Source organism: Pimephales promelas, chromosome 25 (assembly GCF_988280905.1).
Source record: "Pimephales promelas chromosome 25, fPimPro1.hap1.1, whole genome shotgun sequence".
In the NCBI taxonomy this organism is placed as follows: domain Eukaryota; kingdom Metazoa; phylum Chordata; class Actinopteri; order Cypriniformes; family Leuciscidae; genus Pimephales; species Pimephales promelas.
In genome coordinates this window covers 23,676,384-23,694,168 of record NC_142793.1, presented here as the reverse complement: position 1 = coordinate 23,694,168, position 17,785 = coordinate 23,676,384, and the positions used below count along the sequence as shown (strand labels likewise).

Sequence of the window (17,785 nt, the reverse complement as noted above, 5' to 3'; positions counted from 1 at the left end):
TAATCGCTTTAATGTCGCCCACCGCCGTCTAATTTAATATTATTTGACTCATTATGTCTGAATTGCGAAAGCCATTTGTCTGAAGATGGGATTGGATTCAGATGCTGGTGTCTGTGGGTGAATGAAAACATGTCCAGATCATATTTCACCCAAGAATAATAAGAAAACAAAACAAGAATGATTTTGCATAAAAGAAAATAAAGCCTATTTTTAGGACCATTGTGATTTGTGCCCGCATTCTCCACCACTTTTCCCATATATTTACCCATGTCTCTCATTGATGATTCTCATTACTATAATAGTCATTTTTTAAATATATTAAAGTTGTAATTTTCTTATACTTAAATTAGCATAAATGCACTAAAACAAATGTTATTGTGATGTGTAAATACATTTGTTTATATATATATATATATATATATACACACACTATATACAGTAAATAACTGTGATATAAATAAATGGTACATTTAATGTAATTTTACTGTAAAATACTGTTAAATTTACAGTTTTTGGAAGTGAAAAAGAACAAGTCATTGTATAATTTACAGTGAAAAAATGTAAATTGACATTCCCACAATTCTCTGCGTGACACTCACATTTAATGTATTTAACTGTTTCTTCATAGTTTTCTTAGTTTTTTTTCTAATCAGTTATGTAAATTAAGGTTTTATGATACATTTAATGTTGTTAAATTAATGCTTATTGCATTTTTTTTAATTTCAACATGTTACCATGATTGAGCTTTGATTGATCATTTGACTCTCTTTACTACTGTGATGGCTGTCAGTGTATTACAATTGAACAAAACAGATACTATAATACTTCAAAAGGTCAGTAAATTAATATTATATCAGGTAATGAAATACGGTTTATTGCTGTAAAATTAAATACGGTTAAAAGTCTGTAAAAATGTAAAATGTTGCTACCGTATTCTTAACAGGAAAACTCTGGTAACCACAACTGCTAGTTTTTTCCCCGTAAAGTAAGTTTTTTTTGTTTTTTTTAAAGTTATATGATTATAATTATTTAATGTTTTATTAAAATAATTTGTATTCTTCTAAATTGGTAAACAGTTTTGAAAAAATATATGACTTATATATATAAAACTAGAATTTAATGTTATTAATATAATTGAATTAACTGTCTAATTTGGTGCATTTTACAAAGAAAACTCTGTCGTAAAACTGATTGCAACATAGTTGTACAACATAACATTTATATTCATTCATACATTTTTATTATATTCAGGTAGATTTTATATTATATAATTTTACTAACTATTTAAATGTGTAATTTGGGACGTTTCTCATAAACAATAACTCTTTGATGTGACTTACAACTGATTCCAATTGAGTTCAATATTACGCCAACATTTACCCATTTGCCAGACACTTATTAAGTAACTTACACTTAAATAAAGTTAGTGTTAAAATGTATGCCTTTTAAATGTGACCGTGTCATTCTGTGAAGGAATGCATGCTGTACTGCATTAGAATTTGGCAGAAAGGTACTGAAACTTGCATTAAAATGCTGTCCATGTAGCCAGTGCATGAGATAATGACCCGTGTATGTGTGTGTGTGTTCAGATATCGATGAGTGCCAGGAGGGTTTAGTGCAGTGTGACACACACGCCACCTGTGTGAATTTACCTGGTTGGTATCACTGCGAGTGTCGCGAGGGTTACCATGATAACGAGGTTTTCACTGCAAATGGAGAGTCCTGTAAAGGTACAGTACAAACACACACATACACCCAGTTCTCAAACGCTGCGTATGTTTAAACACAGTCTCACCTCCTCCGACAGATATCAACGAGTGTCGGACGGGTCGCAGCACCTGCGCCAACGACACCGTGTGTTTCAACCTGGACGGCGGATACGACTGCCGCTGTCCACACGGGCACAACTGCACCGGCGACTGCATCCACGACACCAAGGTCAAGCACAACGGGCAGATCTGGGTCCTGGACAATGACAGATGCTCCGTTTGCTCGTGTCAGGTCAGTGAGAGTGATGCATTATGGGTAAGCTGTCAACTTTGAGGTCAGGGTGAAGGTCCTGTGAAAGCCATTAGGTTTAACTGGACAGAGCGTCACGATAAATCACTAGGGCTTCAATGTGTGATTCTGAGATGTGAAGGGCAGATGCATAAGGTCACATGATCAAAAGAACAGGTTTTAAAATTAAATATATATATGACCTAATGGGTCCTACTTTACTAGTACTAACATTGAAATTAATCATTTGCTTCAATGGGCTAATACATATACATACATATATATATATATATATATATATATATATATTATACTTATATTTTGTAAAATACCTGCAAACCTGCAAAAATTATTTCCAGTATTTCCAGTAAACCATAGTAAAATATATTATAGTTTTAACAAAAATGTGTAATTATTTTATTTTTATTTTAATATTTCCTGTTTTCATTGAAGTTTTAACGTTTTTTGTAATTGTGTTTTGTTTTTGTAATTTTTATTATTTTTTATAAAATACTAGTTTTATTTATTTTTATTTCAGTTTTATTTGAGGTATTCTAGCACATTAAGTTAAACTGATTGAAAATCATAAAAGAATATAATGAAATAATAATTAATGTTAATGTATATTTTATTTCAAGTAACAAAAATGTTTTTCATGGTTTTGGCTTTAGATAACAACAAATATTACCCAAATTAATTGTAATTCTTAATAAAATAATTGTTAAATATAATAGTGTATATAGTATTATTATAATGTTATATATGAAGTATTTTAATCAATATTAAAAAACTAAACACTTCTTTTAAATTCTGTGATAATTTTCACATGATGCAAATACGGAAATAATACCAGAAAATACTAATTGAATTCACCCAGACTCAACTATGGTGAAATCTTTTTTCTTGAATATATACTCAAATAAATAGCAACATACTTAGTTACGTTCGATTTTTCTCTTTTTTTATCCATTATAAATAATGAGTTTAGCATAAAATACTCCCCAGTTTTGTGCTGATGTTTTGATCGGAAGCGCTTGAGGAGTCACATTTTCATTTAAGCGATTGACCTCCATCAATTTGGCTGGTCACAGTCGGTAATTAAGTATTTAATTGAAATGTTTTCTTGCATCTGGAGGAGGCGACGAGCACGATGGCTTTTCAGATATTAAATAATCAATCTACCAATTATCACGCTCATGGTGAAGGACAGAGTGAGCGAATCAGTCTTAATCAGCCGAAAGCATTTAATTGACGTGGAAGAGGGAGAGCTGTCATTCAAAATTAGATTCTGGCCGCTCGACTGAACATGAGACTTTCTCTGCTCCGTGTCACAGAGTTATCAAGGGTATTTGGCTTCTTGAAAGTCTTCTGATGCTGAAATTTAATCGGTAAACTCTTTGTTTACTGTTCTATGCTCAAAAAAATGAACTAGGGAGGTTGTGCACTTTACATAATATATTTATAGTTTACTTATAATAATTGTGTTTTTTGACTTTAAATGTTTTTTTTTTTTCTATTAAGGTCTATGTAATTGTGTCTCAACTTAACAGTACAAAATCCTAATGTGTTGTCTAAACACAAACCATTTATGTTAAGTAAAAAAAATGTGTACATCCAGAGGGTGGCAGTATAGTGCGAGCCGACTGCCATTTTGCCCCAACTTAATTTTATTGTGTTCAATCTGCTTAAATCTACAAACAACTTAAGTTTACTTAATCCGTTTGTGTTGGATTACATGATTGATTTGTGTTGCCTTAACTGAAACTGGGCAGTGCTTTTAGTTCCCAGCGAACTGATTATTTAGAGAATAAATGTTAAAATTAAGTGTTATTTTTTGAGAAATTTAGAAAAGAGGAAGACTTGATAGTGTGTAGTAGTGTTTAATGTTAAATTACATTGGAATTATTAAACCATTTAAATTGCAGTGGGTTACCATTGTGGAGATGAGTGGAGCATTTTGTTTGACTGTCGACTGATTTCATCATTGCTTTGAATGAAGGAGCATGTAAATCTTAGCATTCAAGATGCTAATATGTGCTTCTACTAACAAATAGCTAGCTAAAGTCTATCAATTGGGTAATTTAATATTACATAATTTCATTATGTTGAAGTTACATGAACAAATTATGTTTGTTTAACGTAATCCAGTTATGTGGAACCTGTTGACAAATTAAAATTAATTAAAGCCAACATATAATTTTTTTGAGTGCATAACAAGCTCTTATCTAAAATGTGAATTTTAATATGCGAGTAATTTTGTGTTGGTTTTTAAATAAGGTATAATTTCAATTTGAGTTATTTTAGTACACAAAATCTTTTTTTTGGAATCGCTGTTTTCCTGACGCGTGTTTCACCTGTGTGTCCTGCAGTCGGGTCGGGTCATGTGCAGACGGATGGTGTGTGATTGTGACAACCCCACGCTGGATCTGTTCTGCTGTCCGGAGTGCGACCCGCGTTTGACGTCCCAGTGCCTCCATCAGAACGGACTGCTGACGTACTCCAGCGGAGACACCTGGATCGAGAGCTGCCAGCGCTGCCAGTGTCTGGTGAGACAAACGGCTCAGAAACACAGCTCACACTTATATTCTGAAACAAGTAAAAATATCAGTCATAAAAACTGTCAGTTTCTGCGATTTGGCTCTTTTTCCCTCCATCATAAATGAGCGTCTCAGGCGAAACACAGTAAACGCTGTTACGTTCTCTTAGTCTTACGTTTGGATGCTGGTGATTGTGAACACACAGACGCTTCTGGAGGGAATTAAACCAAATCGTTCTGACCACAGACTTTGACTCCGGCGTTTCTGAACCACCAAACCAACAGTCTACATGAGGTTTTGAAGGATTTTTTGTTATGTGTTCTTATCAGATAATGAAATTATCCGCCATCCAATATTTAAATATCCAAAGATAAATCAAAATGTAAAGTGGATCGAAACAGCTCATGTTGACTTTAAAGCACTAAATGCAATAATAACTGTATATAGATTGTAAAAACACCTATTTTCGGCCCCCGATGGAGAACATGAGTTAGCGGCTCCCAGGTAATTCGAGTTTGAGACCCCTGGTATCTTTCCAAACATCACAAACTCAATGATAATCAAAGAAACACAAATAAAGCAGCTTGATGGATTCTGAGCTGCTTGTATGTGGTATGAATCTCGACGCTCCCTACCGAGTGTTCGAAACACCTCTCCTCCTCCAGCCATATGCTTGTCAAATGCTAATGTCATATTTGCATTCATGAGGGGGTTTTGTGGAAGAAAGCAGCTTGTTGTGACCCCCTCCCGCTCGACTCTTTTACCACAAATCATCTGTGCGGTGGGCGGAGACGAGACTCGTTGATCAAGCGTGCGTTCATTAACACTGGCTCTCGTTAACAATGGCGCTCAGAGGGGCCGTTACAGCGACCGTAGCATCACAGACACACACACATGAAGAAGAAGCAGAGGAAAATACAGACAGAAACATCAGAGACATTTACAGTAGGCATGGAAAATTACATTACAATTTTTTTATTTATATTACAATTTTTTTATTTAAATTTTTTTTTAAATGCTGATGCTTATAACACCAGAAATAATTCTAAAATTATTAATAATTATTAAAAATTATAAATACATCATTAACTTATATTTTTGAAAATATGACCTTAAAATTATTGTTAAATTGGTTGATATTATTGCTATAATATAAGATGTAAAAAAATAAAAATTGTTTATTTTTATTTATTTTTTTTACACAAAATAGGATTCAACATTTACATGGATTTATAAAATTATTTGTACACAATTATTGTTAAAATTTGGATTTCCGGGCCTGGAAAAAAAAAAATCAAATAAATTATTAAAATTTTTAAAATAGAAAATGCCAATGCTTAATTCAGTTTATAATAATAATACTACTTTTTATTGTTGTTATTATTATTTTAATCCTATTTGTGTGCAAATTGTACAAATCAATATAAATTTTGCATGTTTAATCCTATTTTTTAATTTAAATAAAATAATTTTTAAACAAAACCATTTAAACAAGTGCTATTTCCTGGACAATGTTGATGTAAAAATGAAGTCATGTGACAACAGTATAGCACGCTATAGTTTGAAACGTTCATCACTGTATAGAGAGCACGGTGTGCAACGCTCTGCCAACCCAACTACAGGCTGATAAATATGCATCCTGGAAAATATATTACATTCCATGCAAGAAAAATGCAGATGCTGCAATAAACTCAGAGCTCTGGTCAATAGCTCGGGTAAACAGGTTTTAGCCCTCCAGCGGTGATAAGCTACCGGACCGCATGAGATCAAAACACAATCAGAATTCGAGGGAAAGACTTCAAAAAGACTCATGCATCTCACACGGCTGTCAGAGCACCTCCTGTGTGTGTTAGCGTGGCTGAAATGAAAACGCTCGGCCAAATCTCTGCTCAGCCAGACCTGAAATATATGACCTGTATTTGAGGATGTATTGGGGAGTCAGTGCTTTGCTGTTATTGATAGCTGGTGAACCAACAGAGACCCGCGCTCAGAAATCCATGCAATATAGCAGAATTCATATTGTTTCCAGCCGGCGGATGAGTGTTCGACTGTTATTATTGTTGCGCTTCGGCGTGAGGAACGCTTTAAATGTCAACTCGATTACATCTCGCTATCTGACATTCTTCTTACTTATGCACAATATTGCAAAGCACCTGCGCATGCATATGATATGCCTGCTTTTTTATCATCCATCTCAATGTGAAGTTACTATTTTGGATCATTTATTAAACACCCATGACATCAGTATTGTAGTTTTGTTTTTTTTTTCGCTCATGAATTATTATTATTATTATTTATAATTAAAGGGTTAGTTCACCCAAAAATAAAAAAAATCAGTCAGTATTTACTCACCCTCATGTTGTTCAACCCCGTAAGACATTCATTCATCTTTGGAACACAAATGAAGATATTTTTGATGAAATCTGAGAGCTGGATCACTCCTCCATACTAGTCCATAGGCTTCTTGAGGAATTGAAACTTGACAGCCTCGAAAAGTTATTAAAGACATCGTTAAAATAGTTCAAGTGACTTCAGTGGCTCAATCTTAACTTTATCAAGCGACGAGAACACTTTTTGTGCGCAAAAACAAACAAAAATCGTAAAGTCGTTACTTTATTTCAACTATTTATTTACTTCTCTCTCTGCCTCGAGTCAGGTTACTAGTATAATAGTGTAAGCTTCTGCTATTGTACGTCACACGCATCACACACGACCAGCGTCGGCCAATAGTGAGCCTACGTGTGACTACGTTAACTGACTAGAGGCCCATAGAGAAGGAAGTGAATAGTTGAAATAAAGTCGTTATTTTTGTTTGTTTTTGCGCACAAAAAGTATTCACGTCACTTGATAAAGTTAAGATTGAGTCACTTGGATGATTTTAACGGTGTCTTTAATAACTTTTTGAGGCCGGCAAGTTTCAGTTCCTCAAGAAGCCTATGGACTAGTATGCAGGAGCGATCCAGCTCTCAGATTTCATCAAAAATATCTTAATTCGTGTTCTGAAGATGAACGAAGGTCTTAACATGAGGGTGAGGAAATACTGACTGAATTTTCATTTTTGGGTGAACTATCCCTTTAAGTATTGTTGGTTTCTGTTGGTGTTTTCAGCAGGGTGAAGTGGACTGCTGGCCTCTGTCCTGCCCGCCGGCGGACTGCGAGTTCACGCTGGTTCCTGAGGGCGAGTGTTGCCCGCGTTGCATCTCGGACCCGTGCCAGGCTCACGCCGTCCGTAACGACATCACCAAGACCTGTGAGGACGAACACGGGATCACACGCTTCAGCGGCTCGTCCTGGGTCAAACACGGCACGGAGTGCACACTGTGCCAGTGCAAGGTACTTACAGCAACAAACACACACACAAACACACACACCTGTGCAGAGACACAGAAGACATATATACGCACAAGCAAAAAACATGATATGCAAACAAACAAAGAGACGGTTAACTAATGTTAACTTATGAACCTTATTGTAAAGTGTTACCCATACATTAATATTATAATTTTATTATTTAAAAAGTAGAGCCAGACTGATATATCGGCAGGCCGATATTATCGGCTGAAACTAGGCATTTTCCAAACTATCGGTATCGGCAGTTATAATGGCCGATTAATGAATACTTCAAAAATAACACGCTTGAACCATGTTATGATGGTTGGAGTTGTATAGTTTGTCCACCAGAGGGCACTCTACACCGTTCCTGTTGGCAACACTCGTTGAGTTGGTCACGATACATACATTGTTGAATAACAATTAAAAGAACATCCCCATCAGTTCTCTTAACTCAAATAAGCATGACAAAATTTGTGACTATCATGTCCAGTTTTGCTGCTGATAAATAAGCCGAGAGTGAAGCGGAATTAGCTAGTAATAGTTACGTAACGTTGTTACAGTGTAGTTTACTGACTGTCCTTTTAACTTTTGACAATGTGACTGAAGTATTTCTTTAATAGCGCGTGACAGTTATAGCAATGAGACGCATCGTCTCTCCTTGGCCTGTTTATTGAAAATGTATGTTTTACAATTTGCAGTATGACGTTATCCGTTGCTAAATTATGGCTCATCATAGACTAGCTCACCACAAAGCTAGCTAACGCCACTTCTGTTGTGACAATAAAAGACACAAGTTTCGTTTTAAAATGCATTATCATATTATTTTAGTTAAAACTCATAAATAATTACAAATAACTAATGTTAGGAAAATGTGTTAATGTTTTGTTGCGCGTTTCTGAGAGAAAAAAATATATCGGCCGATATATAGGATTTTAAAACCAACAAATATTTGTTTCGGTATCGGCCTTCAAAACCCTTTATCGGTCGGGCTCTTTTAAAGGAGAACTCCGGCGCAAAATGAAGCTTTGGTCTAATTACACATTGTTACCTACAACCGTTATCTGAGATTTGTTTTCATGATTGCCGAATGTAAATAGTTTTATCTCTAAAAACAGTTAGCCTATAACGCTAGTATATAGGGCATAGAGTAATGACAAATAAAAATCGCTTGTTATTACTACTAACAAGGCTCAAAATAGCCCCACACCAACACGACAGCATAACAACGGTCCCTACATTCAAACCGAAGCATTGAGAACTTTGTCAGTGTCCATACAGTTTAATAAGAAGATATTTTATACACAGTCAACTTCGCGAATACAGGAAGAAGCCATCTTTGAAAAATAGTCTCTACCAGTCGATCTACGAACGCCGATCCAAGTGCGCTGGTGAGATGTGAAGGTGATAAGGTGAGCGCGAACAGTAGGCTACATGTACATATTGAAGAGAACAAAATGGTTCATGTTTGTGTTTCTTCTGGAAACAACAGACCATATGAGATTCTGCACAGTTCAGCGCACTTGGATCGGCGTTCGTAGATCGACTGGTAGAGACTATTTTTTTAAAGATGGCTTCTTCCTGTATTCGCGAAGTTGACTGTGTCTATAAAATATCTTCTTATTAAACTGTATGGACACTGACAAAGATCTCAATGCTTCGTTTTGAATGTATCGACCCTTATTATGCTACCGTGTTACTGTAGGGCTATTTTGAGCCTTGTTAGTGGTAATAACAAGCGATTCATTACTCTATGCCCTATATACTAGCGTTATACTAGATTTATAGGCTAAACTGTTTTTATAGATAAAACTATTTACATTCGGCAATCATGAAAACAAATCTCAGATAACGGTTGACTAGGTAACAATGTGTAATTAGACCAAAGCTTCATTTTGCGCCGGAGTTCTCCTTTAAAAAGCAACAACACTCATTTAGATGATCAAATGCACAAGCAGCTTGATCTATTTTTGTTATTTCCAGTATGTGATGTATTTTTCCTCATGTCTCCTGCAGAACGGACACATCTGTTGCTCAGTGGATCCCATGTGTCTTTAGTGGCTCGACGCTCACAGCACCTGTACAGTCTCACACGACCCTCCCCGAATTTATGCCAAATATGAAAGGTGTATAATATCAGACCGGAGGAGGCCATTTCTGCACAATCAAGGACTATAAACCCACGACGAGAAACGAAACACGAGCACCGGCATGACCACACTGGATGTTTAAAGAATAAAACATTCTTTCATTTTTATCTCTGATGATCACAGGATTGTAGAAACTTTAGCTAGTAAGTAAACCTTATCGTATTTCTCTTTTGCCTGGATATGGAAGTTCGACGCTATTTTGTGTTTTTTTTTTCCGATTAGCTTTCTGTGTCTGTTTTCTGTCTAGATTTTAAATTATTATATGGCTTGTTCTTGTCTAACGGTGAATAAAATATCTCCATTTCCATTTATGGATGCGTTGACCTTTCATTTTCCCCTGTGGCGCGTTACGTTTCCACGCATGTGTCGCTCAGCTAAAGCAGTCTTACGAGGTGATCAGCGAGTGTGCTAATTAAATAGTGACCTTCTCTGCCACCTGAAACATCATCATTATCTCCGATCTCTCAAGCAGCTTAAATATCCCAACATTCACGCCTGACCGTCCCGCAAACTTCGCTCACCCTTCATCGGATGCTTCCTCTTCCTGTATGGTTTGAATATTGCATGAATATTCAGCAACGTCTCAAGGAACGGCATCAGAGCGAGCTCATGAATATTCAGCAGGTGACGAGGTCGTTTGGGAAACAGGACTGCGCTTTCCTTCGGGTCACTGTTGTGAAATTGTTTCAGTGACACAGATGTCAGTCCGCTTCTATGGAAAACAGCTCAAACTGCTAATGGCTAAAAACTCAATTCAACTATAATCACTATTTTTTTTGCTAATGTTTCATAAATATTTAAAGAAAAGTTTTGATGTTTCAAACCTGTCTCACTGAATAGTTAAATTTGAGAATAATTCCGTCAGCTTGTGTCTGTAGCATAAAAAACTGCATCAGGCCAAGACACTATATAGAGTTTAAGTAAATGTATAAAAAGTAAATGTTTCATCATTATTACATACAAACATGTATTTGTTTTGCATAATATACTTTACTGTAAATATCCAACCCTTTAGCGCCAATATGAGACGCATATATATTTGGGGCAGAAGGCGCCCCCTAGTGGTCTAACCCTAACCCTACCCCACACCTAAACCTACCCATAACGTGTTCAATTGATGCTAAAGGGTGCCATGTGCGTTGGGTTTAGACGAAATTTCAAAAGCGTCACTATATGACGCCCTACGATGAGAATATAACAATATGTCAGAAATAGTAAATACTATTGTAATTCACTAGAATTCAATAGAGCATTAAAAGCCTCTATCATAAAAAGCCTCGCATTTTAAACACGAAACATGCACGAAACATGATTAATGATTTAAATGACAAGATAAAGATCAGCTTGTTTGAGGATCGAGATGGTGCATGATGTTACCTGTTGTCCCGGCTGTTCATTTCATGTGATGGTTTATGGTTATGACCTCAACCTGAAGCCAAAGACGCTGCACAAGGTCCATCTTGACCACGACTAAACATGGCGAGGGTATTCTTCTCTTATTGTAGCAATGAAAACATTTTCGTCTACAAAATAAAGGAGATACTGAAGCCGGAGCATTTATTAGGCACTTCTTCTTTATGTCCATAAATTGAAGTCATTATATGTGTTTTATAAGCAGCAGTGGGTTGCAGATCCTCGTCACACATGTATCTTCACCTGTGAAACCGCTCCTGGACACCATCATCCAGGGGTCAGAGGTCATCAGCTGTAGCTCGTGTCCTCCAGCGGGTCAACAGCGAATGCATTTTAATGCATCTACAGTTCAACCACTCAAAACACGATCATCCTGCAAAAAATGATGTTCTTCCTCAGTATGTTTATGAAAACTGTGTGCAGCTGACTTGTATACAAACTTTTCAAATATTATATCTGAAAATAAACAGCAGTTGAATATAATAGCTCTGTTGGTAATTTTAACCTCTAATATTATAGCAAAACACCAACAAGGAATTTTGTATCAGTGCATCTCTAATATTAAGTTAAAAAACACTAATAATGAAGTGACTTTGTGCTTAAAACAAACACCTGACAATGGGGCCAGAAAAATGATCTTGATTTCCCTTTACTTTGAATAATATCTTTCTTGTTTTTAAGTATAAACAACTCCCTTATTTTATTATATTTGTCAAAAAACTAGACTAATTTTGCATCTCAAGTAAATGTTTTAGGGCTGTCAAACAATTAATTGCAATTAATCGCATCCAAAATAAAAGTTTGTGTTTACATAATATATGTGGGTGCACTGTGTATAATTATTTTACATATATAAATACACACACTTGCTTGTATATATTTAAGAAATATTTTCATGTATATACTGTAGATAGATTTATATATAATTTATATTATATATAAATATTTTCATTCTTAAATATATGCATGTGTATTTATATATATATAATATACACAAAATAATTATACACAGTGCACCCACATATATTATGTAAACACAAACTTTTATTTTGGATGCGATCAATCATGATTATTCATTTGACAGCCCTAAAATGTATCTTGATTTAAGAATGTACTGGAAAACACCAAAGGAGAAACATCATTTTTTGCAGTGTAGATACATAAATACAGATTTAATATCTCTTACCCAAGCATTTCACTGACACGAACATCAATACTAAGCAGGTTTGTACTTCTTCTGTCCGTTCGATTTCCTGCCTAATGAAACTGAAGGTTTGGATTTGATTATTCAATTATGGTTTACCAATCTGCCAAGAAAACAAGTCCACTAATTCAGTTTTACTGCACGAGGAGAGCAGATTTGCGCGTGGAGCTTCAGCCGTGTGACATGCAATTCAATTCTTCCACAAAACAACAATCAATCACGTTGCTGTTTTCCACGGTGGATTACATTCATGCACTGCTTGTTTCTCTGGAAAAACTCGAATTTCTCGACCACAATGTTTGCCTTTCGGGTCAGATCTGCTGATAGGACCGTTTCTGTGGATTAAGCGCTCCGGGTTCGGGGAAACACTGCCGGCAGATAGCACAAGTACGCAAGACATTCATTCATCTTTGGAACACAAATGAAGATATTTTTGATGAAATCTGAGAGCTGGATCACTCCTCCATACTAGTCCATAGGCTTCTTGAGGGATTGAAACTTGCCGGCCTCGAAAAGTTATTAAAGACATCGTTAAAATAGCACAAGTGACTTCAGTGGCTCAATCTTAACTTTATCAAGCGACGAGAACACTTTTTGTGCGCAAAAACAAACAAAAATAACGACTTTATTTCAACTATTCACTTCCTTCTCTATGGGCCTCTAGTCAGTTAAACGTCACACGTAGGCTCACTATTGGCCGACGCTGGTCATGTGTGCGATGTGTGTGACGTACAACAACAGATCATACGCTGTTAAACTAGTAACCTGACTCGAGGCAGAGAGAGACGGACATGAATAGTCAAAATAAAGTCGTTTTTTTTTTTTTGCGCACAAAAAGTGAGCCACTGAAGTCACTTGGATTATTTTAACGATGTCTTTAATAACTTTTCAAAGCCGGCAAGTTTCAATTCCTCAAGAAGCCTATGGACTAGTATGCAGGAGTGATCCAGCTCTCAGATTTCATCAAAAATATCTTAATTCATGTTCTGAAGATGATCGAAGGTCTTACGGGGGTTGAACAACATGAGGGTGAGTCAATACTGACAGAATTTTCATTTTTGGGTGAACTAACCCTTTAATGCTTGTGCGTTAAAGCGTTAAAGAGTTGGAAATTACATTTTCAGGTCTATGTTCAAAAAGGTAATAAATAGATTATAAATACAGCGTAAATACAATTTAGTATAAAAAAAAATATTAGATAAAAACATTATCAAGTTAAATTACAGTAAATTCATTTCATTGACAAACGCTTTGACACTATTATGTACATGTTCTTTCCCATGTAATGAAAGTCAAAGGGGATTTTATATGGAGACACCAAACTTAATAGAAATGAAATATTTTCTAAATACTATTTGACACATATTACTTTTTCACAGTATAAATTTGGGTTATAAATTTCATATTTGGGGTCTGTGTCCAACTAAAGTCCTTGTGAATCGCTCTGATATGACTATAACCTCTCCGGTAGCAGCGACGGGCCCCAGAACCAGTGTCGGGTCGCCTCCAGTGTTCGGGACAGGTCTGGCACAGGGGCCATATGTGCCCAGCGGGCTTCTCTCTGGACGTGGCGCTCGGCCAGCATCGGGACTGAGGAATCCCAGCATGCACCGGCCTGATTCCAGCTGGCTCCTAAATGACTAATTTTTATCAGAGAGAAAAACCCATGGCGACAGATGCTACGACCTGCGGGGAGCTGATATTACTGTTCCTGCTAGCTAATAATGCCCCTGCAGTGATGATGTCAGGAGTGTTTTAGCACTTCAGAGGAATCCCATTGGCTCGTCATTTGAGTGACAGCACTAAACCCCGCCCCCATTCAATTTCCTCAATTTCCTGAAAAAATACAGAATGACACATGCAGTCAGACATTCAACTGCTTGTATGTAAACAACATTTTTAGCAAGTACATGCTTTAGCGAGTCGAAGTTCTTATATTACATGGCACAAAAAAAACCTGTTTAGGCAATGCGGATTGAGATCTGTTCGATTAAAAAGTTCTTCCAAATATCTTCCTTTGTGTACAGCAGAACAAATAAACACATAGAGGTTTGGAACAACTTCAGGGTGAGTAAATGATGAAAGAATTTTCATTTTTGGGTGAACGATCCCTTAAAGTCAGGCTTTATTTTTGTGAAACAGTCCAACTTGCATTAGACTAGTCTATGAGCAAATTTTAGACTTGTTAACACTAAAGATCGCTCTAAAATAGCTGTGTGAAACCGGGCCTTGGTCTAATGCAACCGACCGATCGAGGATGATGGTTTCCTCAATCTAGAAACGTTCTTCAGTTTTTCCTCGTAATAAACAGTAACTTAAGTGTGTGACTTCTTATCAGCTCCCGAAGTCCGTGCTGAAGTTATCTTCAGTCTGCAGCAGCACATCGTACTACTTTTATTTATTTCTTTCTTTCTCTCCGCAAGTTTGGGAAATCGCTGCTGGAGCGTTAACGGGTTTTAGACGCGTCGCCGCTCATTAACGCGCTTCTCAAGGACGGTGTGATACTCTCCTGACTTTCCCTGCAGCACGCTTGATAAAAATGGACATTTTCTCTCTCTCTCTCTCTCTCTGGAAAAGCCAATCGAACGGAAGGAGACTGGGAAATTAAGGCTCCTGGGTTTTCTGTGGAAAAAACTTTGACTGGCTTCGTACGGGGATTTGCCATGTCGCTCCTGTCGCATGTCTAGCGATAAAATTCCCATTTATAAGCTCCCCTTCGTCCTGAAACACTACAACTGACATGCTGACATTCCCAGTCGCGCCTCATGGTGATGGACGTCTGACGGAGGATCCGGGTTCTTCTGTCAGCACACGTCAGGAGTCTGAATTTTCCGACCTGTGATCTCGTGAGGCCTGACGTGACAGGCGATCTGCTGGAAACACGACTCAATAAGAGATGAAGGGTTTCTGCCAGATCTCAAGTTCACGGTGTAGATGAAGCCGACGGCTGACTCTCGGAGAAGAACTACATTTACCACAGAATATACATCTCAATTTCAAGCGATATCCACACTAGCCATGTTTGCAATTGCACAGCATTGTCCGATGAACATCTATATTCTGGATTAAAAACAAAAAGCTCATGCATGCTCTGGAAAAGAAATATTTACTCACCTTCATGTTGTTTACCAATGCCATGTCAAAAATGGAAAATCAAAAATAGCCAAATGACCATATCCCAAATATCAAAAAATCAAAATAGACTAAGCCATTCCCATACATAACATATATATTTTAAAGTTATAAAAAAAATAAACAACAACAACACGATATTGTAGAGGTGTAACAATGTATATCGTGTCAAAATATATCGCAATACAAAAATGCAACAATATAAAGTATATTAGGGCTGTCAAACGATTAATCGCATCCAAAATAAAAGTTTTTGTTTACATAATATATGTGGGTGCACTGTGTATAATTATTTTGTATATATATATATATATATATATAAATAAATACACACACATGCTTGTATATATTTTGTATATAGATTTATATATAATTTATATTATATACAAATATAAATATTTTATATATAAATATTTTTTTTCTTAAATATACTTGCATGTGTGTGTATTTATATATATACAAAATAATTATACACAGTGTACCCACATATATTATGTAAACACAAACTTTTATTTTGGATGCGATTAATCGTTTGACAGCCCTAATATATATCGTGGATAGTGACTATGTGCACGTTTTCAGAGTTTTAGTGTCAGTTCTACATTAAACTATATATAAAGTTCAAGATAATGTATAATAATGAATATGTGTGTCCTGATAATGCCAAATGTCTGATGTTACCAGTAAAGCTGTCCAACATTATTTAATATATCTAGTCAGTGACAGAGATCAAGCATATTCATCTATAATAATTCAGTTTTCAGCTTCAGAATCATGAATATTGTTATTCTGGTGTCTCTATAGTCCAAAACTATTCATTTACACACACAATAAAACACCAAAATTAGCATTTTAACAAACAGTGCATTTTTTGGTAATCTTTTATCATATGTCCGCAGATATCGTACCGTGAGATCAGAGTATCGTTACACCACTAATATATTGTAGTGATCACAAAACTGAACGTATAGCACAGTTTCATCATAAAATATTTCAATACAAGCATTTCAGTCGCGCATTTATGCACGGCCTGTGTCAAACTATCCCAATTTCGCAGGAAAAACGCAGACTTGGCAACCGTGTTATTTTCAAACCAGATTTGGAACATTGTGAGCAAAATTTGTATTTATTTGTATCATTTTGGTGTATAAAAATATATGAATAAGAATTTTACTGTGCATGTAAATGAGGTTTAATTAAAATTAATCTTCATTTGCTCCATTAGTGCAAAATGATTTTGATTGCATTGTCAGTAAACACACATTAACTTTTGCCACAAATGCCTTATTATTTGGCATTTCTTCATGAGAAACACATTACTTGCACTATTCAGCGGCAGGTTATCAGGGGTTCATTTTCCCTAATACAGTATTGCACGTCTGTCTGTGCACTGCAAATAAATCAATAGTTCATTTCTCTCCATAATCACAAATATTGAAAATTAGGGTCGTACTTACAGTCAAGGATGGCGTCACACTGAGGCTTTGTCATCCACAGCAACAAAAGTCTAGCGAGGTCCGAAATCCCGAAACTGGAGATTAGAATTGTGCTGTGTGGAGATTGAAAGCCGGAAAACGCAGCAAGACATTTCAGGTTCACAACTATTGTAAAGAAAAGATTGAGAACAATCACTTTAAAAAGGCATTGGACAAAAATAAAGAAATAATCGGATCTGTTTTTTAAGTGAAATGTTTTAAAGAAACTTGAGAGTGGCCACATATGGAGCTGCATGCAGATTCTGAAAGCTTTAATAAATCACCTGTAGTGAAAAAAATCCTTTCATAACCCTTGTGTTTTGACCCGTAATGGTGCCTAATGGCTGTTTACCCAATGTTCCTATAAACGGGTTTGATTGCCACTTTCTGCAGAACCGGATCGGCACCGGATGCAGGCCGACCCTCGGCGGTTGCTTAGCAACAAGGTCACAGTGGACCGCCAGCAGGCGCCACTTATGAAGCGTCTTGATAAGAGAAGAACCGTTTCCACCGATAACATGCAACCTGTGAAATAACATGGTACCC

The 17,785-nt window shown here is 36.2% G+C and overlaps 1 protein-coding gene across 1 annotated transcript in view; it reads left to right on the top strand.

Annotated features, from left to right (window-relative positions):
- Positions 1-10,326, top strand: part of nell2a (neural EGFL like 2a) — a 96,693-nt gene extending 86,367 nt beyond the window's left edge. The window contains exons 16-20 of the mRNA XM_039647932.2: positions 1,590-1,730; positions 1,808-2,001; positions 4,368-4,544; positions 7,644-7,868; positions 9,882-10,326. Coding sequence (XP_039503866.2) covers positions 1,590-1,730; positions 1,808-2,001; positions 4,368-4,544; positions 7,644-7,868; positions 9,882-9,923 — 779 coding nt within the window. The 3' untranslated portion in view covers positions 9,924-10,326. The remainder of the gene's footprint in view (positions 1-1,589; positions 1,731-1,807; positions 2,002-4,367; positions 4,545-7,643; positions 7,869-9,881) is intronic.
- The last annotated feature ends 7,459 nt before the right edge of the window (positions 10,327-17,785 follow it).